At 44.9% G+C, this 25,953-nt stretch overlaps 1 protein-coding gene across 1 annotated transcript; it reads right to left on the bottom strand.

Annotated features, from left to right (window-relative positions):
• Positions 1-144: 144 nt before the first annotated feature.
• On the bottom strand, positions 145-24,133 carry PDIA6 (protein disulfide isomerase family A member 6). Its single transcript, XM_074991269.1, has 13 exons — positions 24,037-24,133; positions 18,450-18,591; positions 17,847-17,904; positions 16,877-17,003; positions 16,054-16,160; positions 11,624-11,760; positions 11,028-11,142; positions 9,612-9,752; positions 7,967-8,051; positions 7,806-7,878; positions 5,728-5,886; positions 2,374-2,470; positions 145-605 (listed from the first exon to the last, which is right to left on the bottom strand). The coding sequence occupies exons 1-13, from the start codon at positions 24,068-24,070 to the stop codon at positions 537-539; spliced, it is 1,344 nt and encodes a 447-aa protein (XP_074847370.1). The 5' UTR covers positions 24,071-24,133; the 3' UTR covers positions 145-536.
• Positions 24,134-25,953: the final 1,820 nt, after the last annotated feature.

Genomic DNA, 25,953 nt, shown 5'->3' on the forward strand with positions numbered 1-25,953 from the left:
AAGCTTGTCAAAAAGTTTTGTAGTGTTGCAGTAATTTAAAAGCTTTCCAGCACCATTCTTTATGATATACCGCTCACTTTGCAACAATTGCATGAACCTGGACTTTTTCCAGTTGGTACAAGACTAATAACTCTGTCAAAAATACCTTGTTTTATTCTTTAATTGAAGCAGAAGCTGGTCAAGCTCCATCTGAATGGAAAAAAAACCCCATCACATTTAAAACGGTTTACAGTAACGTTCCCCGCAAACATTCAGAGAGCACATTCTCCATGGACAAAATAAAAACCAAGTTGTTGTAATCAAAGTTGTCCTCAAAATATTTGTTACACAGAATACAATCAAATTTACTGGTTACAACAATTCATAGAATTTTTGCAATGTTTTCTTGAGAGGCATACAGTTCACTACCCACAATGTTCCAGATAGGTGGCCAGGTGTTACTTCTCTGTGAAAAGGCTGCTGGAATATCCATCTGGTTGAACAATGTTCCAACCTGCCACACAAACTCTCCCAAGAAAGGAAACTTCCTGAAGATCTCACAATTCGTCTTTATCCCAGTCTTCAAGATCCACATCACTGAGATCAATGTCATCTTCAACTGGAAGCTACAGAACCATAAATGAAGTTTTTAACACCAGTGATTGTAATGCTGGTCTAATACGTGACTTGGAAAAGCAATACTATGCTGCAGAGCAGTCTTCCAAAATACAACTAAGGCTGGATGTGCAGAGTGACCGAGTTGGCATTCTACTTGAAAAAACTTTAAGCTCACACAAATGAAAGACACCAAGAGCATTTCAGCATGGACCGGGGTTGGCAACCAAAACGGGAAAAAATGGCTCTTCTTGCTAATTTAGTAAAATACAATCTTTCAAGAGCCGCAATCAGTGCGTGTGACTATGAGATGGTCCATAATAAATAATGTCAAACCATACTTTTTGTAACCCCTATTATAAGGGCAGCCCACACACAATGATGTCATACATGTTTACTGCAGGATGTTCACAAAACTTTTTACAGGTTCTGTTTCCTCACACTTTACATGTGTGTTTGTACCACTGTCTTCCTGATTTACACTCCTGCCCCTTCTCTCTCTCTGGAATACAGGAGAGGGTGTTCTCTAACATTTCAAGATCACAACAAAAAAGCAGTAAAGTAGCACTTTAAAGACTAACAAAATAGTTAGGTGATGAGCTTTCGTGGGACAGACCCACTTCTTCAGACCATAGCCGTACCAGAACAGACTCAATATTTAAGACACAGAGAACCAAGAATGGCAATCAAGGTTGACAAAAAAAAAATCAGAAAAAAATTATCAAGGTGAGAAAAATCAGACAGGGGGGCGGGCGCGTGTGCATGAAAGAGAGAAGAATTAGATTAAGCCAATTACATTTCAAGATCACATTTGATATTTAGATAGGAGTTGTTCATCTTGGGGCTTTTAGACATTCACTGTTTATTGAAAATAATCAGGAGGATTTTTTTTTCCCCCCCACTTTGTAATTATAGCATTGAGAGCCACAAAAAGTCCTTAAAGAGCCACCTGTGGCTCTGGAGCCACAGGTTGCAGACCCCTGGCATAGACCAAGTGGCCACTTAACTGAGTCTGGGACCAGTACAGTAACTGTTTCTTGGGATACCTTCTGTGAACATTGCCTAATTTTATTAAAACAAACTCAGATCGGTGATTCTGTGGCTGTCCCTCACCCCCTTTTCTTGGTATAAAAAAATAAATTCAGACTTTTGGCCCCCAAACCATATATAACCAAAGATTTATGGCATGATTCAATTCTCACAACTTCTTTATCAATGAAAACTGTGCAGTTAAGCGCCATCCAGATGAAATTTTTGAATTTCAGGTCATTGTACTGCAGACTCAAATCCCATATAAAATTTCAGTTATTTTGTAGCTATTCCTTTAAGTTCACACACTCAAGTTCCCTTATTATCTGACACCCTCAGTAAACTGAATTTCAACCTCAGCAGTTTGCCTCGTTAAGGTCTTACATCCTAATCAATAAGGAATAAAAGGCAGAGTAACTGTCCATGACTTCAGATAAGTAGCTATCTGGTGGACCTGGGTGAGGATTCCAATGGTTTAAGTTCTGTTGTCTCTAACATGAGGAAGTCAACGCAGTTTTAGTTTTGAGAATGTGCATTACTGTCTTACTTAGCTATTCTTTATTACCAAATGGCTATGGAAGGAAGTTTAAAAGGCAATCACCACTGTACTTTGTGAGGGAAGCTACAAAGTGTTTCAGTTACTCTGCAAATGGTCATTTGGAGAAAACACAGTACACCCTGTTTCAGTTCCTCTGCCCAGTATTTCTTTTAAACAAGGAGTTCATGCATTCAGCAAAAAAAACCTCTTACCTCACCATCTTTGCCATCCCATGGTTCAACTGTGTTAATTTTAGGGAAAGCCCCACCACCTACTGGTGCAGTAGATCCACGACCAAAGGAGAGCTCCCTGGGGGAAGAAGGTAGAAGGGGGGAAAAAATTTTTAAAAAAAGGAAGATTTAAAGAAGTTTTCCATCTCACCCACCTCAAAACACACTGCATTGTTTTGCATACACTGAATAGGATAATTAGGTCTCAGGGGCTATGGCTACACTACCTAGTTACTGTAGGATGTCACTGTTCACGAGTGCCATATTTGCAAATTCAGTTACTCACAAGTGGCCTCACTTCCCCGGTGCTCCGAGCTGCCCCCCCACTCATGAAAATCAACATTTGTGAGGGTTCTGAACCAAGAACCCTCACAAACGTTGAGACCCTACTGTATTCCAAAATAACAGCAGTTATTTTGAAAAAACTGAGCTGTCATCTAGACACCCCACCAGCCCCACAATTTCAAAATAATTTTGAAGTAGCAGGTGTGTTATTCCAAAATTGGTAACCCTTGAAGGCTACATCTACACATGCCCCTTCCCTTCAGTTGGGGCATGTAAATGAAATGGGTCAAAAATGCTAATAAGATGCATGTATGAATATTCAGTGCCTCATTTGCATAATGACTGCCACCCAGACCATGGAGAGGAAACCTCAATTTCAAAAGCACCTTTTCCCAGCTTTTTTTTTTTTTGGGGGGCGGGGGGAAGGGTGCTTTCAAAATCGGGGTTTCCTTTCAAATAAACCCCATCTATATGGCTACTCTGCAACTTGAAAGCAGCACTTTCAACACTCTGGGTGCCTCATTAGTATTTTGTCCTGCTTCATTTACATGACCCTTCTGAAGTATAGGCATAGCCTAGGCATGACGACTGGATGTTTAGTTTAAGCTGATCTCACAGTTTCAAAATTCCTAATAGTCCTAATTTTCAACATTCATAGATCATTAGAGAACGATAAACATTTTGAAGGTGAAAAGACATTCCTTCTTCTGCCAAGGGGGCTCTAAAGAGAAATAAACAAATCTGAAACCATTCCACTCAAATAGGGGAGGCTATTTTTAAAAACAATCTATTTCCAGATCCACAAGCATCACAAGCTGTCAAGCTGCTGCATTTGTCCGATTGGCTTCTAAGCACTGTTTCTAGAAAAAGGGGTTATTTAGTTGTGTCACACACAGTAAAAGGTGGGACATGCCCAAAGTCAATAGTTGGTTTACATATTTTATCTTATGGCAATGATGTTTTTTCCTTCCAGATGGGCAACAATGTTATTTGCTCATCTAGAAGTAGGCACTTCGGTGATAACTGCAGAAGTTCATCTTCGAGTCAGAAGCCTAAATCTTTACCACCTTAAGAGTGACTCAGAGGGCAAACAGCCTCTGCTTTCATCTCATCCCCTCCGCTAGCTCAGTGTGCAGAACGCAAGACCTTTATGAACAGAAGTCTTATTCCTTTCAGTGGTAAATTCACACTTTTGTCAAAGTTGGCATTCAGCATCTCATTAAAACCTAGTGTCTTCTTAGTGCTCTCCTCAGAGGCTTACGTTTTCCTGATTTTAGCTGAACACTTCCTATCACATTCCAACAACATCGGAAGAGTTACAGCACCACTCTTAGCTTGCACTAAGAAAGCTAACTAGGGCTAGTATGACTGTGCTACCTTCTGTATACACAGCACACCTGAGCTGAAGTGTTAATGTCGTCTTCTACTTTGCAAGTCCTGCTCTTTGGTAAGGTAACACCTACTTTAATTATACAGCCTATCAATATGGTGGTTCCTGCGGGATATCTGCCTTAGGAAGAGCACTCTCAGGCATCACTATCACAGCAACTCTAGAGGTCCCACTAAAGTCACTTTAAAATGTACAGGAACTTACAAAGTTTGAGAAGTGACAGACACTTCTCAGAGCACTGCCGACTATTAGCAGCATGTGGATAGTTTCTGATCTGCTTTTTGAGATTATTTCTTCTATATTTAGCAGGCCTTAAGTTTCATGGGATAAACTTTCTGTTAGAGGAAAAAAATTCTGGTGGTTTTCAATCTCAATCCAAAATTAAATGGGAAACTCACTTAATCAGTCTAACAAACATTGGGGCTGTGGCCACACAGGCCCCCTCCTTTTGGGGAGGACATGGTATTGAGGTACTTTGGCAGATGCTAATGGTTTTGGGAAGAAGGGACTTTTGAAATTGGGGTCGTTTTGAAAAGCCCCCAACTACACAGGTGGCGTGCATTTCGAAAGCAGCACCTTTGAAGTGCATGTTGCTGCCATTATGCTAATGAGGCGCTGCATATTCATGTAAGCACCTCATTAGCATCTGCTGAAGTGGCTCATTACCATGCCCCCTCCAAAAGGAGGAGCTACTGTGGTCACAGCCTGGTTTAGGTTGATGCTTCCACAATGGACTTCTTCCATCCTTGTAAGTATGTATGTTACGCTGCACATTCTGTTCTGTGCCACTACACAGAAGAGCACCAGAGCTAAAGGTGCTTCAATTGGTTCTGAAAATACACCCTCTATGTTGGTAGTTGTGGGACTTGCCAACAAGTTATGTCAACAAATCCCTTTACTCAGCTGCTCTCAATCCATGGAGTCACACTGGTAAAGTTCACGATGCTTCCCGATTCACTGAAGCAACCCAAAATGCATAATCATGATGTGAAGCACCCCGGAGGACTGTCTAGTATTCATGAAGCTCCTGTCTGGGGAGTCAGTGGACCAGCATGGCACTGGTGAAAAACCAATGTTTTCTGAAGTGGTAGTTAGTGCTTTCCATGTGTCACGCACTCACATTCTGGTGCAGGTGAGAGAGGAAGAGTGGTAGCTGGGAAAGACATGGAGCACAGAAATCTGCACTAGCGTTTTCACTTTACAAGGAAACTTTAAATCTCAGGACGAACGGCGATGGTTCACAACTAAACTTCAATCACTGGGTAAAGGGCAACTTTGCACTGGGCTTAACTGTGTGCACCATCTCAGCCTACTGAAATCAAACTGCTGGGATAGACCGCCTATCCCTACCCACCTCTGCACCTCCTGATACTACGGCCATGTTTATTACTTTGAGTATTTGGCAACTTACAGAGTAAGGGCTCAGTCTGATCTGGCAACTCCTCTACAGGATCTGGGGCCTACATTTCCTGGCACTGCCCACCAAACACAAAAAGCTGCAAATAAAATTCCTGCTGCAACAGGTATTCTGACTTCAGTATTCGCAAATGAACTATGCTGCGTGCCAATGAACACTGTACAACATACTCCGTCTCCATAGATCAGAGAAAACTGAAAGGTTTAAATCTCAATTGGGAAAAAAAAAAATAGACATTTCATACCTGAGAAATTCATTAATCCCCTGTTCACTGAAAGATCCTTTCAAGAGGGCAAATTTCATTTTCCGGGCATTAACTGCTGCCATTGCTGGGTACCCAAAGCCTCCAATTCCCAACGAGTTTTCAAGCTCAGACTGAGCGCCAGCCTCTGTCCACAGCCACCTTTTTTAAAAAAAGAGTCTTGATAAGGCACTGCTGTATTACTGCTTTTGCACCAGTTATGGACACATCTGCTTCTTCATTAGCAAATCCACCCTCATCCTTTGTAGTGCTACTCACAATGCTGCACAGTTTCCCCGCCAGTAAAACAGACATTCGAGGAAGATGCCAAGGCTTTAGACCAGTCCAGCACCATAGCATCCAAGTCTGCACTATCACAGAGACCCTCATCTCAAGACAGCAAGATGAGTAGTGATGTGGAATCACGCTCTATGTCAAGGGTGAACAGTAACTTCTAATGCACGGCAGGGGGGAAGCACACGCCTGGAATTTGGTAAGTGGTCATGGAATGCTCTCTTCTGTGATATTAACAAGGAGGTGCAAGAGCCTGGGACAGAAGCTGGATACAGGAGGAAGCCCCAGGTAGGGAAATAGGGTGCAGGAGTGGCAGAACAATCTGGCGGGGGGTTAGGTGTAGGAGAGGATTCTGACCTGGGGATGGCATGCAGGAGTGAGTGCAGAGTCTGGGAGGGAGTTGTGACCAAGGCACTAATGGGTGGGAGGGGGTGAGGTGTCAGGTGACACTCTGGATAGGAGACACTTACTCCAGGCAGCCCCCCACCCCGCAGCACCTTGTGCGGCTCCCAGCTCACCATGCCTCCACGTGCTGCTCGCCGTGGCTGGCTGCTGGGGCCCATATGTGCAACTCTGCGTATCCCTTCAGCTTCTGGTCAATGGGAGCTGTGAACAATGTGCCGTCGGACTGGGGAAGCATACACAGACTCACCCTCCCTGGGAAGCACAGACACATACTGACCCGAGCAGCCCGCTGCAGTGAGCAGTGTGTGGGGAAGCAGCAGGAAAGACATGGATATAGCTAGTGGGCCATATATTGCTCATCTCTGCTCTTTGTGAAGAAAACCTTTCAATTTGCAACAATGACTTCTAACGAAAGGCTGACATCTGCCCCACAGAAATGGCTATACACAAATGCTCCTACAATACAGGAGCCACGTAAGTCAATCAGTGTTTAAACTGTGACCCTGAATCACACTGGGGACAGGTTGCTGAACAGAATGCGTCATGTTTCCCATTCCCACTCGGCTAATTCAATTCCTGCTGCTAACAAGCCCTCCAGGGAAACTCACACATTACACCAGTCAGGAGTTGATGGTCTCAGCAGCCCCAACCATCCAGTATGTCATGCCACCTTCTCTCCCTCCTGGCCTCCTTCCCAGCAGCTGCAATGCTAGGATACTCCCACAAACTTCTGAGGCCCAGCAACCTGGAGTCCACATGCTGACCCCAACACAACATTGCCCCCCTTAGCAGACCACTCCCTGGCTTGTCGGAAAAGGAGACACACTGGTTCAACCCAGCATGGAGAAGGGACAGAAGGAGAAAGAAAATGCCAGCTGGCCCACAGAGGAAATAAGCAGCATGACATCAATAGAATCTTGACTTCTCAAATATTATGAGACACAAGAGAGAAACTACCTTACCAAAGAAAGTCTCCAAAGAATCCAAGCATTTTTACAGCTCAGATAATCACTTTCACTGTTCAGACCTGACAGCTACGCTTGATTTAATCTCATTAATGTTTAGATGGCATTAGCCTTAAGAAGTCAAAACGCACATTAAAAAGCGAGAGGAAACAAACGGTGAAATCTGTTTTTGGGGGGAGTTCTTTAACCAGAGCCACCAAAACCAATCATGCTGACAAGCGTTATCCAGTGACTTACTGCTTTACCATATTCTTAGCACCCTCAGATGCAAGGCTGTGCCCATCTCTGCAAAGCATCTTTCTACAGAAAGCCAGGTGCAGGAGCTTACATAATAATTTCCTAATTTAACACACATCTGGTGTCCTCCACAACACCCCCTTTTCCAGCTGAAGTGTCGAAGCCAACAAAGGTACTTACCCCCACATTTTCTTTTTGTATTTGTCTGCCATTTTTAACACGACTTCCAGGTAGGAATTTCTACCTGCAGCTCCTGTTTGCCAGACAGAATTTAACAAGTTAAGGCAAGTCCCCTTTTTGTCTAAATTGACCTCAAAGAAAAATGCTTCCTTTTATTCTACCTGTATCAAGAATATGGGGCAAGACAGAAATGACACAGAGCTGATGCTCATCACAGGTACTCTTCAGAACACTTTCGTCAATGATCTGGGGAGAAAAGAACAGGAAGCCATAGATTTTAAAACCACCCAGGTAAGTTTGGTTTCATAGTCCCAAACTTTGCATTACCTGCAGACATAACTACTCTGTTTGAAAAAGAACATTACTTTTCCCCCGGGGGTGTGCCATTAGCAAGATACTCATCTGAAATACCAAACCAAAACCTATGCCTATCCTTGCGATATTGGTGATGCAGCATATTCAGATACAAGGGAAGATCATATGGAGACTCAGCCGATAGGGAATGAAATTTTAAATAGCCTGAGAAAAGGCTAACAACAAAAGCTGGCGAAACTGGTTTAAGAGCAATACATAAGGAGACAGGGAGGGACAGAGGGGAACAAACAAAATCTCCATGGCAAAAATTCACCTGAACATGGAACAGTTTGGGTGATTTCAGTGTCTCTGATGGAGCCAACCTGCTCAAGATGTTGCTAAATCTTCCCTGCCAAGAAAGAGCTCTAGTATTGAGGCTCATTGAACAGATATGTGGTTTGCCAACAGCAAGAAAGGCCACAAAAAACCTTGCCAAAGCCCAGAGGCTACAGGAATACCTGCATGCACATGCACATGCACTTGATAGTGTTGTCAGCCACAAGGATACCATGGTGGGGATAAAAGTTGGTACGATGGCAGGCTAGATAAACTGTTCTTCAGAAGTGAAAGTTATTACCTGTGAAATGGATCAAATTGCACCCAAGAGGTCCAGGCACCAGGCCCTTGGCAACGGGGTCATGTGTGTCAGATTACACAGACTGTTAATGGTGCCATAATGTTCATATTCTCCGTGTGTAACAGATACCTTGCTACAAAGTGCAGGTTAGCACATATTTACCCATATACTCATCAGCCTCCGTGATGTCAGTCAGGAGAGCAATTCTGATTAAATGGGAAAGTTAATTAACTGGCCAGTCCCTTATCTTAGCACATAGATTTTTATCACAGGCCAATGGCTAAGAGTTGTAAGAGCTCCTCCTTAAAATATTACCAGCACAACACACCACATTACAGGAGTGAGTTTTTGCTTTTAAGTCAGTGGTTCAAATCCTGCCTATGTCAATCAAATCTAGAAATTACCAATTGTAGGCTGCCAGTGGGACTAAGAGAAGTGAGTGTGGTTTCCACCGAGCTTCTAGGGGACAAGCGGGCCACATGACAAAGCCACAACCAGAGTGTCCTCAAAATGGCCAAGGTTTTAGTGGGAATGAAAGCTGAATGTTCATCTTACCCCTCCCTGTAAAGGAGGATTTAGAACACAATGGCAAGACTGTTCATACTGGGAGGAGACCTTCCTTCAAGCCCATATCAAGGTCTTCTATATTCAGGACTGAGACTCCTGCTTCTTTGACAAGCAATACTAATGACAATGAAAACAAAGCTACGACAGCACCAGAATACGATCTTTGGGTACTTCTGACCCAGAAGAAATTCTGCTCATACACCACTTGGGCCATTTACTTTACTACCACTGCTTTTCTTAAAACTAACTGCAGGGCCAGAGAGAGGGTGGAAGAGCACTCAGAAGTGAGGCATGGAGAGCAGGGTTACCTCTAGCAGCTCTGGTGGTGGGGCACTTTCAGAAAATAGATCCAGTGCTCGAGCAACTATATCAGATTTTGTTCTTCCACCATCATAATCAACAGGATCCTCCCCTTTCTGAAAGATCTTGATTGTGGGAAAGCCATGGATCTGCAATAAAACACTGAAGTTTAGTTTAAATTAACATAAGGGCCAGTGATTACAATGGACTGCCAGTACAACGTAAAGCAGAGTTGTGTGTCAAGATAGAGTATTTTCATACTACATCACAGGGCTACACGTTAGGCCTAAACCTTAAAAAGACAAATTAGTTATTCCTTGTCTATGTTACAATTTATAACTGTTTTGATCAATACACATGAAAAACACTATCAGCTGTTATAGCAGAGACACAGCTTCTGCAGTGCACCAGTGGTGCAAGTTTTGACACCAGATCTCCTCAGAACCTTGGATTTAAACACCAGCAGACCCAGCTTCCCCATTCATGCCTCTGAAGGCAAAGATTAATCTCCATGGAGTTTATTAGAGAAGAGGAGAAAGACTGTTTGGAACTGTGGCCCCCTCTCCTGCACACAGCCTTTTAAAAAACCCAGTACACAAAACCAACAATTCATTTTTAATAGTTTGTTCCATTTGTATCTCCATTGGGTGTAATCTGACAACCAGTTACTGCTGAATTTCAGTGAGCGTCTATTCAGCTTTCACCACCATCGAATAGTGTGCAGGTTTCTCTTTCCACCATTGTAAATTATTTTACAATTAAACAACATATGGAAGGACACTCAATACCGTTAAAAATCAGGCCCTTATGAGCTTGAGCAGGGGGGTGTTCCAAAACAACAAGACACCCCACACCCATTGAAATGAAAAAGAGTTTTAGGTGCCTAGGTGCTTCTGAAAAGTTCATTAGGTGCCTCACTATCTGTAAACAGTCAACCCAAACTTTTCTGAGAGAAAGAGTCCAAAGCAGCACCATGTTCTGAGCCTGCATTATCATCACATCCATATAGCTAACCTGACAATTTGGGAATTCTTTCAATTGAAGATACAAGCTACACACAAAAAATGCCAGTCTCAGAGGTGTGGTAGGTAATTTAGGATGGCACTCAGTAAATTGCTGCTGGGTGTAATTATGGCAGACCTTATAGCTGTAAATTGCAGGAATCATTAGGACACTTTTTCTATAGCAACATCCACATTTATTCCTACTTCTCCACTTCAAAGTCTCAGCATTCGAGAAAAGCTCTAATTTCTCCATAAACCGTGGGAGTCACCTTTATAATACTCATATTTCTTAGTACTAAGCATTAAAAATAAGTACGTACCAAGGTAAAAAGTTTTAGGTACTACTGGAGAACTTAACCCATTGAAGATACTCCCAACAAGAGGAAAGGGAATTCTCAAGCCTGTAGAGAGCATACTCACCCCATATCGGCTGGTTAACATTTGATTCACTGTAGCATCTACAGCTGCCAGCTTTACTTTTCCTTTGGTTTGTTCTTTCACTTCTGTAGCAGCAGCTGCCCATTCTGGCTCCAGACTGGAAAACAACGTAAGGCCAATGAGTAGCAGTAAAACCATGGCATTTTTGAGGCAAACTAATGAAACCTGTACCTAGTGGAGTACACTCTCCAGAGCAGGAGCAGGTCTGGAAAATGACACAAGGACTATCAGAAATACCCAGCTTGTCTTGACTTCCGGAATCAGAAGAACGTCTGGATGCTTTTGATACAGGGAGCTTTCAAAGGACCTCAATCTGTTCCCATTGCTGGCAGAGGGAGTTTTGCCAGTGATTTCAAGTGAAGCAACAAATGCTACATTAAAAACTATGGAGGAGGAGAAAAAAAACCACGCCTTCCCTTGTAAATTCTGGAACAGCCAAGTGTAACTCATGGCACTTTAAAGACCCACTTCCAATAGAAGGAGAGACAGAGGATCCCAATTCAAAAAAAAGCTGCTTACATACATTACAGATGGCAAATGAGTACCAATTTTAAATGACTGCCAGCAGCTTCACTTACTTTTTGCAGTGTCCACACCATGGGGCATAAAACTCTACCAGCCAAACATCATCACTATTCACAACGTTCTTCTCAAAGGTGTCATCAGTCAGTTCAATTACATCCTTCTTATCTGCACCTCCACTTTCTCCACCACTCTGTAGGTCAACAATAAAACTTCAGTTGAGCTAGAGCAGTGGTTCTCAAACTTTTCACATCATGCCCCCCTTTAGATTTTTGAGAAACCTGCACGCCCCCCAACCTCTTCTTTACCATCATCCAACCCACCTTTAACAAAACATTCCATTAGTAATTTGAAACACAAACACTTGATACAAACATGTTATTTCAAATTAAAAATAAGAAAAACTATTTGTCTTTGGCCCCTTGGGGGTGCCTGGTGTAGCACCAGCCAGCCAGCTGCCAAAGCTGCCCACACCAGCTACCTGCCCACCCAAGCCCTATGCTGCCAGAATCGCCCATCCAAGCTGACGGAGCCCCATGCTTTTGGGGCCAGACATCCGCCCACCACCCCAAGCCACCCAAGCCCTGCAATGCTGGGGACAGCCACCCAAACCCCACAAATCAGCCGCCCAAGCCCCTTCCCTCCCTCAAGCCAAGCACCCCCAGCCCCCATCTAACCCCATCCTTCTCCTCCCCTTCCCAGCTGGCAGCTAGCTCCATGTAGGTCTTTGCCAACTGCCTGCTTTTTATAGCGGTTGTGCGGGGTCACCCACGTAACATGGCAGGGGCTGAGAGCCAGAAGCAAAGGCTGGCTCTTTCTTGTGGTTAGAGGAATGACCTGGGAGCATAGGGGCTTGTGGCCCCACCCCCCAGAATTTTTTCACACCCCCCCCGTTTGGGAAACCATGAGCTAGGTAAATTTATGCATTCCTCCCTCAGACAATCCAGCCATAGTAGCTCCAGAAGTGATTGCTGTCATGGGTGTTCCTACACACTGCTTTGCTAAATTAAACACATCTTTATCAAAAATATCCAAATTCAGACAATTAGTTTCCCATGCCAGGGCTATCCAGATCACCGAACATACAGAATGCACCTAACTCAAAGATCTACTGGGAGCAACACTATTGTCTCTGGAAAGACCAGAACTAGTACCTCAATGGCTCAATACATTTTGGTTCATTTAGACCAGGCATGTCCAGCCTGCGGCCTGCATGCGGCCCTGGACAGCTAGTAATGCAGCCCCACAAGATCGTAAACTTTTAACGTTATTATGTGATTTATACACATTAACTATTTTATATGCAGCCCAAGACAATTTCTCTTCACTCAATGTGGCCCAGGCAAGCCAAAAGGTTGGACACCCATGATTTAGACAGAAGTTTTGCACAGGCAGACTACAGAGGGACACTGTCAAATTAAAAACCAGTTCCATTAAAGAAATCTTATCCACTTTGGTCATAATGTCTAAATGCATTAAAGGCACATGTATAATTTACAGGAGGTCCCTAAATCCAGTAGGTGTGAAGTGACTCAGGCATCACAGAAGCCCAAACTCTGACGAAAGCTGATGGTATTTAATAACTTTTGAAAATGGGAGCTGGCTACCAATCACTTTTGACAATGTTACTTCTGTGACTTTCAGAAGATTTTTATTTTTCACTTTTCTGTTTTTATTTTCTACTTTTGGGCTTGGACTATGAAATAATCTCACTCATTCTGCAGCACTTAATGCTTACCCGCTGTTCTCACTCCTGGTTATTTATGTTTTGCTTTCTGACTCTTATGTTGAATTAATTATTTTGGAAGGTACCAGAGAAGCACAAACACTAACACACTCAGCTATAATACAGCCGTGAGGAAGGGATGAAGGAACCCCATTTAACACATGCAGAAACAGACAAAGACGGAAGGTTAAGTTGTCCTTTCCAAGGATATCTTTTGCACTAGCGCTCGGAAACAGCCTCCACATGCAGTCTCTTGTCTCTTTGGGAGAGCAGACCCTCTACTTCAGGGGAATGCTGGTCCTGGTTTCATGAGGCCATTTTGCACATCAGTATACTGATCACTACTGCAGGCAACAACAGATGCACTGCTCCAGCACAGCATGGAGCTGCCCTCTGTATGCTGGCACAGCCAGCCGCAAAGGAAGGCATGGGTGCTTTTAGAAGATGGCTGAGTTTAGGGACACTCTGGAGGCTCCATGAAAGGAAATACCAGCAGGATCAGCATCACATTACATGGGACATTTCCAGTCAGCAGCTGCTCCAGAATGGTTCAGACCCAGCTTCTCCCCTCACCTGCTCAAGTAAGTCCTCTCAGAACCCAAAGAGTATGAATCCCACAAAAGGATTTACAGCAACACCGGTTGCTTAATGCCCTCTTCCCCCATAGCCCCCACCATTCCAACCTTTTTGTTAGCCAGTTTGGGCTGATATTTGCACAAGTTTCCTCCCTTCTGACCATGCATCCTGACAGAATGGTTTGGTTCTAGGTGAGGTAGCCAAGCTCAGAACCTAGAGCTCCCACACCCTGTGCCACAAGAGCCTCAACTCCCTCACCAGGGCACTAGTGAAGCTGAGTTGCACAAAGAGGTATTGATGTAAGTGAAGACAGTTTTATGAAACAGGTATGTTCTGATTAGGTTCTGCAACTCTTCAGGCAGATACATGTAAAAATTTAAGTTTCCTCACCATGTCCCTTTAATTCATGCACGTTCCATTAAAAATTCAGAACCTCCACATGTCTGAGGTTATTTTTTTTTTTTAAAGAAAGATTTTAGTCCACCACTGAGGTCTATATTCAGATCATCTGCAGTGCTTTAGCCAAATTATTCCCATTGACAGCAGTAGATATGTCAAGCTATAGAACCAGGCAGCTTTTAAAATATTGATTATATTTTTGATGACTCACATCAACATTTCACTGGCTCTCGTTATTAGTAATGCTTGTAACACTTATCCTCAAAATGTCATGGAGATGTACAAAGTCAGTTCTTAGCCGGAAATTCCACTTTATGTAACTCAACAGCTGAAATGATTTTTTTTACAGTCAGGAAAAGTTCCTTCAACATGAATTACTGAACCTCTAAAAAGCATATAGTAACCACTCCGGATGATTGAGACAAACATACACATATAAACCACTCTGGCTAGCAAGAAGTTGTACAGTAGACCCTTGATTTACATGAGGGTTCTGCTCCCATGAGCCCTTGCGTAAACTGAATTTCGCAGGGGCGGGGCGGGGGGACAGCTTTTTCCCCAGTGGAACACACATTCTGCAGCTGGGGAAGCAGCAGGAGCACCTGGAGCTCTTTCTCAAAGGTAAGTTCTGGGTCTGGGGCGCAGTTGGGCAGGGTTAAGGCTGCAGGGGGGCTGGGGGAAGGCTGAACAGGAGTCGCATGCAGAGGGTTTGAACCAGGGTCAGAAGCGTCCATGGCTGCTGCTTTCCCAGGGCTCGGGTGCAGCTGGGAGGAGCTACCCCTCCCCCGCCCCGTGGGATTGAGCCATGGCCATGCGCAGGTGGTGGGGGTTGAGCAAGGGGTGGGGGGGCAGGAAGCAGGATTTTGAGTTGCGCTTAACTTATATTAATGCGAGTTAGGCGCAACTCAAAATCGTGCACTCCAAAGGTTTACTGTACTGCTGTTAGTATGCCACGAGGATCATACAAACTGGCTGTTTTTTAAACCAGGGAATTCACTTTATCTTATGGGCACATATACACAGCAGGTAGAAACTTGCAAAAGCAAGTCTTAGAACCTGGGTCGAAAGCAGGAGTATCAATATCGACCACTACAGTTAACCAGCTGAACTATTAAAGTTAAATGATGCAACCGGTTAACTGTTGGTGTGCCAGTGCAGGGCAGTCAGGGCTGTGTTTTCACTGGGGCTATGAGCAGGCATGGCACTGGTGGGTGCTGCTCCAGCCTAGCTGCCCGCTGGGGGCACAGCGGTATGCCCAGTTCCCTAGCTGCCGCCCTGGCATGGCTGGATTCCTGCAGGCTGCCCGAACACAGCCATGGCTGCTATGACTTGGCCTGGCTAGTGGTCAGGTTAAGAGGCTATTCGGTAAGCATTTGGGTAAACCTAGTTGTTCACTGGGTAACCTTTTACACCCCCACTTCACAGACTTGGACTCCTATTACAGCACTAAAAATACTTGTGCAAACATTCAGGCCTGGTCTGCAGCTTCGGCTCTGAAGCTCATTTCCCTTCCTAGGTTTTCTGGTTGCCATGCAGACATATCCTAAAAGTGAGACTCGTAACGTTCCTGAGATGTGCTGACAAAAGCCCAAAGAGATCATCTTCTGTCAGTCAGCATAATGAGTACTCCTAATTCTTCCCCACACTTTGCTAGTGGCATACCAGCCTGAACACAAAGTGATTACTTGCACACAGCTCTTGGAGCACAAGTCTTTGATTTGCTGCAGAAGATGTGAAGCCTCATCAATAAAAAAAATAATGCATTATCCATTGCTTGATAATTACCTGCTTTCCAGAACTACGCCCTCCACTTCTGCCACTAAGACGATCCTTTACCAGCGATCGAACAGCACTTAAAGCAGCATCAACAATAGCTTCACTTGTTCTGCCACCTGTGACAGAGCAGAAGAACAAAGTAAAGGGCTGAACTGTAAAATCAAATTAGCACCCTATTTAACAACCTAGATTCAGTGCCCAATTCTGCTCCAGCCAAGCACAGGGTTGGCTCTTACTGACACTGTGTGTGGGGTCAGATTCAATCAGCTTGGCCATTAAGTTTGCTCAAGTGTTTCTCCTCAAATAGTTACTTAGGGTTGATCCTGGTTTTTTGGCAGGGGGCTGGACTAGATGACCTTTAAAGGTCCCTTCCAGCTCAAGGATTCTATGAAACACAAAAACAAGAAAGTTACTTGGAGGGCAATATTGACATCGAACACGGTCCATAAGGATTAGGTCATTACGACCATGACAGCACATGGATCTCCTGTTTAATAAACCTTCATTTTCAATCCATGAACATAAAAAGATCAGCAATATCTTACTGTAATTCTTTGGACCTTCCAAACCTGAACTCTGCAATGTGGTTTACTGGGGAAGCTAATATTATGACATCACAAAAGATAAATAATTTAAGTGCAACTAAGTGCAGCTGAGTCCTTTTCTGTTTGTTTCCTAAAATAACAGAAATCTGCATGAAGGTACCTGATTTCAGAGAGCAGAATATATGGAATAGGCAAATTTTACAATTTTTAAGATCTATCCTGTCAATCGATCACACGAGACATGACAGAGACACACAACACAAGAAGGAGTACCATACAACATTTACCCTGGTAATCTTCTGGTTTGTTCTTGTTGGCGCCAAATATTTTGATGGTTGGAAATCCTCGAACACCATACTGACCACCTAAGGACTGATGCTTGTCTGCATCAACTGCACCGACTTTCACAACCCCCTATTTGAATGTTAAGTTTTTATTGTAAGTTAATGCATTTGACAAGACAGGAGTTGTAATAGTCAGATGGAAAGAACTAGTAAGTAATTTACTGGGACAGTATGGGGTTATGGCAACCTAGTTGTTGGGAAGAGAGAGACAATGCCATCAATCAATGCATCTGTTTAAAAAAAGGGCATAGAAAGCATAAACAGCAAATTCAAAATTAGTTTAATCACTGTATTGTCACATTTTCCACACTAAAACAAATATGCAGCTGCATACAGAGGTATTGCCATATACCTAACTTGTGCTAGTTCTGGGATCCAAAGGTATCCAGAGGATTCTTTTTTTTTTTTTTGGGGGGGGGGGGGGGAGGGGGGGAACTGCTCAGTCATAAACATGAATTATAAATACATAACACTGTAGATTCTTGATTCTATAGCAACCTTACAAAGCAGTCATGGAAGTCTACTCCAAAAAAGAAAAAACCTTGGTAGAATATCTTGTGGGGGGGACGGGGGACATTTTGCCTGTTGAAGAATTGTACTGTTTCAGAACTAGTAGAATTTCACAAGGCTGACCTAAAGTTTAGGTGTAATTTCTAAGAGCACTGTCTACATTACAGACTGATTCCAGAATAGCTTATTCTGCAGTTACATAAATTATTCTGGAATAACACATCTACACTACAGAGAAGCCCCAGAATAAACTGTGTTTCTGAGGTGATTGAAAAAACTATTCTGAAATAGGGACTTACTCCTCTCAAAATCAGGACTATGTTATTTTGAAATAACCCCACTAGTGCAGACCAGGCAAAACAGCCAAAAAAGTACCACACAGGTAGGGGAGGTTTAAACTTACCTTTAATGCAGTTGCTGCTTTCTTCCATTCAGGAGCTAGTCTTTGACAGTGACCACACCTTTTGGAAAAATAATGTTTTATCACCAAGCTGGTACAACATATTTTAAAATACAGAAAAATATTCAAAATATTTATAATAAATTTCAGCCAGTATTCTATTACTGTAGTGCCATTAAAACTGACTACTTTTTAAACAAGTTAATTTGTTCTGATTTAATCACTTCCCTGCAATTAATGGACAGCCCTAATTATTCTTCTCTCTTTACTGAAGTTAAAGTTACAGATATAAAGAGATTTGAGATTCTAGGCTTGCATGTAGTGCACTTCTTACCAAACCAGACTAATTATTCTTCCCCACATTGTTCTATAAACTCAGGTTTATTTTGCTGGCCATGAGGCTATTAAATACATTTAAACCTAAGTAAGATTTGTACTAGATAGGGAATGGTTGGTCCTGGATTTCTAGTTAATCACCCTTCATATTGCTCCAAGATACAAGGGTGAGGAGGAAGTCCTTTCTTTACAGAAGTTAGTCAACTCTCTTACAAGTACACTTGCCAGGATAGCATGTGCCAGGGTTCTCCAACCAGCTATGATACTTACCATGGGGCATAGAATTCTACCAGCCATAAACTGTCACTTTCAATTACTTCCTTGTTGAAGTTTGATGGTGTTAGCTCTATCACATCATCACTGGATGAATACAGGCTCTTAGCTACCAGGAAGAGTGTGCAGCTCACAAATCCTAGAACAAAAAAAGGCAAACCAAAACTATATTTCCCCTGAAAAATATCAATGTCAATAGATTCATGGCTGAATAACCCCCCCTTCACCCATCACCTTTTTTCTTTTAGCAGCTGGGGGGAGGGAGGAATTAAATCTGTAAGAGGGAGAGGGGAAATTACAGCAACATCTGTCTCTCATCACTATCTGACAGAAACCTTCCCATGCAAAGATAAGGACTCCCTAGGTTTATGTGGCAGATACTTGCCTTCTGGAATTTATGCTGCCTCTTCAAACCCCTCAAATATTTTGGTTTACGTTTGGAGGTGTACTAACTACCTAAAAGCCTTGAATACTACAGACAATCTCTAGACCTCAATGTGCATAACCTAGGCCACATCCATACTAGCAAGTTCTTTGGAAATATTTTTAGAAAGAAGGGGCTCTTTCACAATATCCAGTAGAGTGTCCACACACAAAAAGCGTTCTTTTGAAATTAACTAGAAGGCAGCACTCCTTTCAAAAGCACTCTTTCACTCTCGTTTCAGGAAGAGCGCTCTCTTTTGAAAGCATTTCTCAGAAGAAAACGTGTAGATGCTCTGTGGTGCCCCGCCCTTTAAAAACAGTCCTCATGGAGCCTGAATTCTCTCTCTCTGGCCCGTTCTTTCGAAAGAGCAGGGGCTGCGTGGATGCTCTCTTTTCAAAGAACAGGTCACTCTTTTGATTCGCTTTTTCTGTTTGTTTGTGCACTCTTCCTAAAGAAGTTCGTTCAGAAGATATCTTCTGGAAGGACTCCTAACAAAAGATCACTGTAATGTAGATGTAGCCCTCGAGATCTGCAGAATAGCCTCATACATCTCAGTAAAAATGGAGGGCTGGCTGGCCACACTCCTTTGCAAGCACAATTCAAGGACAGCACAGACGAAAGTTCTCAGATCTTTCCCCCACAGGTTAACAGGAGATGTGTTAGTTCAATTACATGAAGTCCTTGATTCTACAGAACCCAATTTAGCAGATTTCGGGAACAATGGACACCCCCCACATTGTTCCCACAGTCCGCTGGAGTCCAAAAAAATCATCTCCCCACACCCCTCCCCTCAAAAGATTTACTGCTGTTGCAGCCTGGAAGAGCCGCCACCTCCTCCCACAACGCTGCCATGTGCTCCTCCCACCAGCGGTGGGGTGTGTAAACAGGCAGACTGGCACTCATGAATGCGCCCCACCCCTGGCTGGGAGGAGCACATGGTGGCTCCAGGGGTAGCCCCTCCAGATCAAGAGGTGATGTGACTACAACATATGAAGTACCATCATGGAGAAGTAGTAAAAAGTTCTTTAAACAAGGGGAGAAAAACGTAAGACCCAGTGGCAGAAAGTTAAAGCCAGATACAAATTTGTGACTTGTGTCTAGTTGTAAAGTGACTTGCCCAACATCTCAGACTCAGACCTTGAGACCAAAGGGACCACTGCAATCTTCTTCTAGTCTGATCTCCTACATCACAGCCACAGAACCTCATCCACATTGAACATTAGGAAAAACTTTTTCACTAGGAGGGTGGTGAAGCATTGAAATGGTCCACCCAGGGAAGTAGTGGAGTCTCCATCCCTGGAGGTGTTTAAGTCTCACCTCGACAAAGCCATGGCTGGGCTAATCTGATGGGTCTGGTCCTGCTTAGAGCAGGGAGCTGGACTCGATGGCATTTGTAGGTCTCTTCCAGCTCTATTGTTCTATGACTCATCCACTCCAACAGGCCAATAACCTCTGGCTAAGTTACTTAAATCCTCATATCTTGATTTACAGACTTCAAGTTACAGAGAATCCACCTTTTTTACTGTGCTTCAAACCAGTAAGCGACCATCACATGCTGCGCCTTCCAGAGGAAGGCGCCACCACCACCTCCTCCTGCCAAAGATATGAAACAATCTGGCCTGGAAAAAAAATGCCCTCCCAAGCTCAGCAAAACAGTGGCAATGCTGGGAATTTAGCACATCTCTCGAGTCACATTCCAATGAATGGTGACAAGTATCAGAGAGGTAGCTGTGTTAGCCTGTAGCTTTGAGAGCAACAAGAAGTCTTGTGGCACCTTATAGACTAACATATTTTGGAGCATAAGCGTTCATGGGCAAACACCTGCTTCATCAGAATCATGCATCTGATGAAGTGGGTCTTTGCCCACAAAAGCTTATGCTCCAAAATACCTGTTAGTCTAGAAGGTGCCACAAGACTTTTTTATTCCAATGAATTCCATCACACCACATTGACTTATAAGTGCTCTTTCTAGCCTTCAATTCTAAAGTTTCTTTGGCATTATTCTAGACCAATGTAAGCATGTTTATTCATGTGCTAGCACCTTCCCTCCTCAATCTGGGCACCATTCCCTTCCTCCAAAGGCAGTTCTTCCCTCAGCATACCTGATCAACTCATGCCACAGTACTTCAGGAGCAACATGCAGCCCACAAACAACTGCTCTTACTGTAGGTCAGCCTGACACACTGCAACAGTTGACATTGGACTTGAGGTAAGGCACTAAGAAGGTAGAAGAGCTTGAGCTGCATGGTACAGCTGCTCTTGAAAGAAAGGGAAAACTTTTCTCCCCCATGCAAGACAAGCAAGTTGAATACACTGCATTTCCAATCGCAGCAAGACTTTTTCAGGAAATAACTCTCCATCACCTAAAAGATTTGTGGCAAGAGTTAATAACCAGAGATCAATTAATTTTGTTCAATAATGTATGCCATTTTCCCCTTTTCATAAACAGATCTTTCCTTTTACCTGACACTTTTATTAATCAACAATTTGTTAACAGTTCATTACGAATTCTGTCCAGTCACTTTCTGTTCCCCGACTGGAAGACATCGAACTAACCAAAAGCAGGATGTGAAATTTCTACAACCACATGTACAATTCCAAATTTGCTGTCAGCAAAGATTCAAAGATTAAAACTCACGTTCACACAACAGTAATCAAGCCTGCAAAGCTCAAAGGGTATATTACAAAGTAAAGGACCCCCTGAAGCTGTCAAATCAGAATTTGCTTTAAAATCTGAATTAATTATGTAACAAATAAAAACAATTACAAGAAGCATAAAGGCTAGAAACTTTCACTGTCATGACAAAAGCCAACCACTGACCAGGCTAAAGAAGAAATTTCCCCCAAGGGCAGATTATAAAAATTGTTAGTAAAGGACATGTGGAGTAGCCTGATTACTCTGCAGCTTGGGGCAGACTACACCAAGACAGGCAAGGCACTCCACCCTGGCCATGCATGAGGCAGTTTTTTCATCTTTCACAGGTAGTGAGAAATGCTAAAGGATCCATACTCCCCCAAGATTTCAGAGGGACATGTTGAGAAATGGAGGTGAAAAAATGGCCACAAAGGTTCTGTTTTCAGTGATTTTTACAGAGGAATATTCCCTTGCAGCGGAGAGAGTATTAAGTCTCTACCCTTCATTCTTCCTTCCCCAACCCCCATCAACACTTTACACTTTCTGATAAAAATCAATTTTGATGCTGAGGCGCTGGACTGTAGTTATGCACAGCCATGTAAATAAAGCACCATGACACTCACTAGAAATGTAAAGCAGAATTCATTTAAATTAGACCTGGATTAGAGGTAAAATACATAATGTGGGGCTGTATTACAAAAAAACAAACAGGTAATGTTCATTGAGCTACCACCGTTTCCTACAGTAAACAATTAATTATTTTGCAACTGCTGAAAGCTTTGCTTTCTATCTTGAGAGCCATCATCTTAGCACTTATTTTGTCTTCCGATAAATTTATGTTGCATTAGGTTGTCTCTCTTTGATCATTCCCGTATTCACTTTGCATTTCATCTACTACTGTTTCTGCACATTTCCATTGGTTTCAATATGTATTTCCATTTTCCAGTATCATACCTGAAATCATATATTGAACCTTCCCAATTAACCATTCATACTGGTTGTCTTCCTGTACTTGGAGGCGGGGTGGGGAGGGTAAGGCTGAGGTTAGTGCCTGGGGTATTATACATGCCTTGTGCCTTATGATATATTTAATAGCCTCTAAACCAATTTAAATAGTTAAGTTCTCTTTTTTGACTGTCTTCCTTAAAAAATACTTTCTAAAATTGTGTGTCACAATGATTCTACCTCCTTCCCTGAGGATCCTAAAATTCATAGTGACCATTTGTACTCAGTAGTCCCACCATCATTAATTCTTCTCCTGTGTGTTACTTAGGCTATAATCTCTGTTCACATGCTCTGGAGCTACCACCTACAAGCAATCATTTCAGACGTTCAGAGATACAATTTATCAACATTATTCCAGCATGATGTTTTTAAGCACAGATAATTCTCCATAACCACACTTGAATTAGATTTAGTTGCCTTTTTGATCTCCCCCCAAATTAAGGCAGTCAACAACTTTTTTTAAATTCAGGACTCCAGTTGCATAAGCCGGAAGCATATTAATACTTATGATTTGGCCTTTGCATGCCAATCAAGTCACATCACATAATTGATAGCCTACCTCCAAAAAATTTCCACAGAGAACAATAATTATTCTCCTACACCTCCACAGGAAAGTGCAACTCAACTAGAAATACAAGTATCAGAGGAGTAGCTGAGTTAGCCTGTATCTTCAAAAAACAAGAAGTCTTGTGGCACTTTATTGACTAACATATTTTGGAGCATAGCGTTTAACAGGCACAGTTACCAGGTTGGTCAAATGCAGGAGAAATGCAGTTTGGTACGGATGGATTACCTCGATCGGGTTAAACACACACACAGAGAAGTAAAGTCCTCAGAATCAGAACCCCATGAATTCCAGGGGTGCCCAATGGGACCTTAGCCCAAACTACACCAGAACTGGGATCCTACAAGCGAACAACAGCGGTGGCTCACCACTGGCTCTTCTAGCCCATTTCCCCAGGAGCAAGCGCAGGCATCGCTCTAGCCATCCGTCCGGGCTAATTTTCAAATAGCTTCAGGAACAGGGCTCCCGCGTCCCGTGAAAGACCATCCCGCAGCCGAACAAAGCCCCTTCGAGATGGTGTCTTCCTGGAGACTCTGCTCTTTTTCAAACAGTTTCGTATCCTAGTTACGCACCTTCACACCGGCTCACACGCACACACAGAGCGCACCGCAACCCCAATGGGACTAGGCGGCTAGGTGGGCCCCTACGGACCCTCCCGTGCGCGGCCAGCAGCGGGAAGGCCAGACGCCTCCCAGTCGCGGAGACGCAGAGCGCCGCAAGACGCGCCCATCACCCCGCGCCCAGCAGCACTAAGCACGCCTGGCTCGTGCCGAGCTAAGTATAACCCGACCCCACTGCGGGTGGGGAGCCTCGGCCGCGGAAGCGCTCACACACCGCAAGGCCCACGCCCAGCCTCCAGGCCGAGCCCCCGACCCGCACCCCCCACAGCCTCCCGACCGCGGCCCACGCAGGCCCCCTACCACCGGCGCCCGTGCACAGCCCGCAGGGCGCCTACCGAGCAAGAGGCGGCGGGCTCGGAACATCCCCATGGCTCCTGCTAATCTAGTTGCCGGCGGTCAGGCCAGCTACTCCGCTTCCCTCCGCCACCCCGCCCACACGGCCCCGCGTTCCAAGCCGTGGCCGCTGCTCATTGGTGCTGCCGCCGTTCTCTCATTTGCATAGCCAATAGATGGCGGCCGGGTCATTCCCTGCTGAGGCGCGAGCGCGGTGGGAAGGAGGAGCGCGGCGGCCCTGCCGGAGCCTATGGCTGGCGTGATCGTGGCTGCGCCTGCGGTTTTTCCACCCGGGAGGAGCGCGTGGGGGGCCCCTGCCCTCCGCTCCGCGTTCATCGCCGCCTTACCGGGAGCGCGACCGGCGAAGTGTTCTCTGCGGCCGGGGCCGGTTCCTCTCCTCCGGAACCGGCCCCGCCCTGCTCTCCCCGAACAGACCGTGTGCTGCCTGCAGGGGCCCTGCCCCCTCCCCCGAACTGCCCCCGTGCCATCTGCAGGGCCCCGCACCGCTCCCCCCTCGAACTGCCCTGATACCGCCTGCAAGCGCCCTATCCCGCTCACCCCACCGAACTGCCCCCATGCGCCTGCAGGGGCCTTGCCCCGCTTTCCCCGAACAGCCCGTGTGCCGTCTGCAGGGCCCCGCCCCGCTCCCCCCTTCGAATTGCCCCCGTGCCGCATGCTCCACTCCCCCCCCCCTCTAACTGCTGCCCCCCTCGCTGCCTGCGTGGGCCCTGCGCCGCTTTTTTCCCTCCGAGGTGCCTCCGCTGCTGCCTGCCGGGGCCCGGTCTCTCTCTCTCTCCTGAACCGGCCCTGCTGCTCTCTCCACCCTGGAGCTGCCCCCGTGCTGCTGGCTGCCGGGGGCCTGCTCGTTGTCTCCTCCGGAACTTCTACCCTCCACCCCTACCCCGTGCAATGGAGGTGTGTTGAATGTAGAGGGGTAGAGCCCGAGGGTGAAGGTGGGTTGTATGACACCACAATAAAAAGCTGAGAAATGCTTCGTGGCCCTTTCTTCAGAAGTAATTAATTAATGGTAGTCCATCGATAGAAGTAGTGTGTGTTTTAAAACGATCAGGTAAAGTTAGCAAAGCACATCTGCATCCTCCTTGGTTTCTTGTTACGATTTTGTAAAACTCTGCTAAGCAGAGGTGGTGCGGGGGAGGTTTGCACCTGGGGCCATGTGCACCCCCTGCAGGATCACCCTCCCCTACTTTCACCCAAAGCAGTGTGGTGGTGACAACAGCAAGTGTGGGGGTAGTCCTGCTCATTGTGGCTACATCTACACGTGAAGCCTACATCGAAGTAGCTTATTTCGATGAATAACGTCTACACGTCCTCCAGGGCTGGCAACGTCGATGTTCAACTTCGACGTTGCACAGCACCACATCGAAATAGGCGCTGCGAGGGAACGTCTACACGCCAAAGTAGCACACATCGAAATAAGGGTGTCAGGCACAGCTGCAGACAGGGTCACAGGGCGGACTCAACAGCAAGCTGCTCCCTTAAAGGGCCCATCCCAGACACAGTTGCACTAAACAACACAAGATCCACAGAGCTGACAACTGGTTGCAGACCCTGTGCCTGCAGCATGGATCCCCAGCTGCAGCAGCAGCAGCCAGAAGCCCTGGGCTAAGGGCTGCTGCCCACGGTGACCATAGAGCCCTGCAGGGGCTGGAGAGAGAGCGTCTCTCCACCCCTCAGCTGATGGCCGCCATGGCGGACCCCGCTATTTCGAAGTTGTGGGATGCGCAATGACTACACGGTCCCTACTTCGACGTTGAACGTCGAAGTAGGGCGCTATTCCTATCCCCTCATGGGGTTAGCGACTTCGACGTCTCACCACCTAACGTCGAAGTTAACTTCGAAATAGCGCCCGACGCGTGTAGCTGTGACGGGCGCTATTTCGAAGTTAGTGCCACTACTTC

Source organism: Carettochelys insculpta, chromosome 3 (genome assembly GCF_033958435.1).
Source record: "Carettochelys insculpta isolate YL-2023 chromosome 3, ASM3395843v1, whole genome shotgun sequence".
NCBI classification, from domain to species: Eukaryota; Metazoa; Chordata; order Testudines; family Carettochelyidae; genus Carettochelys; species Carettochelys insculpta.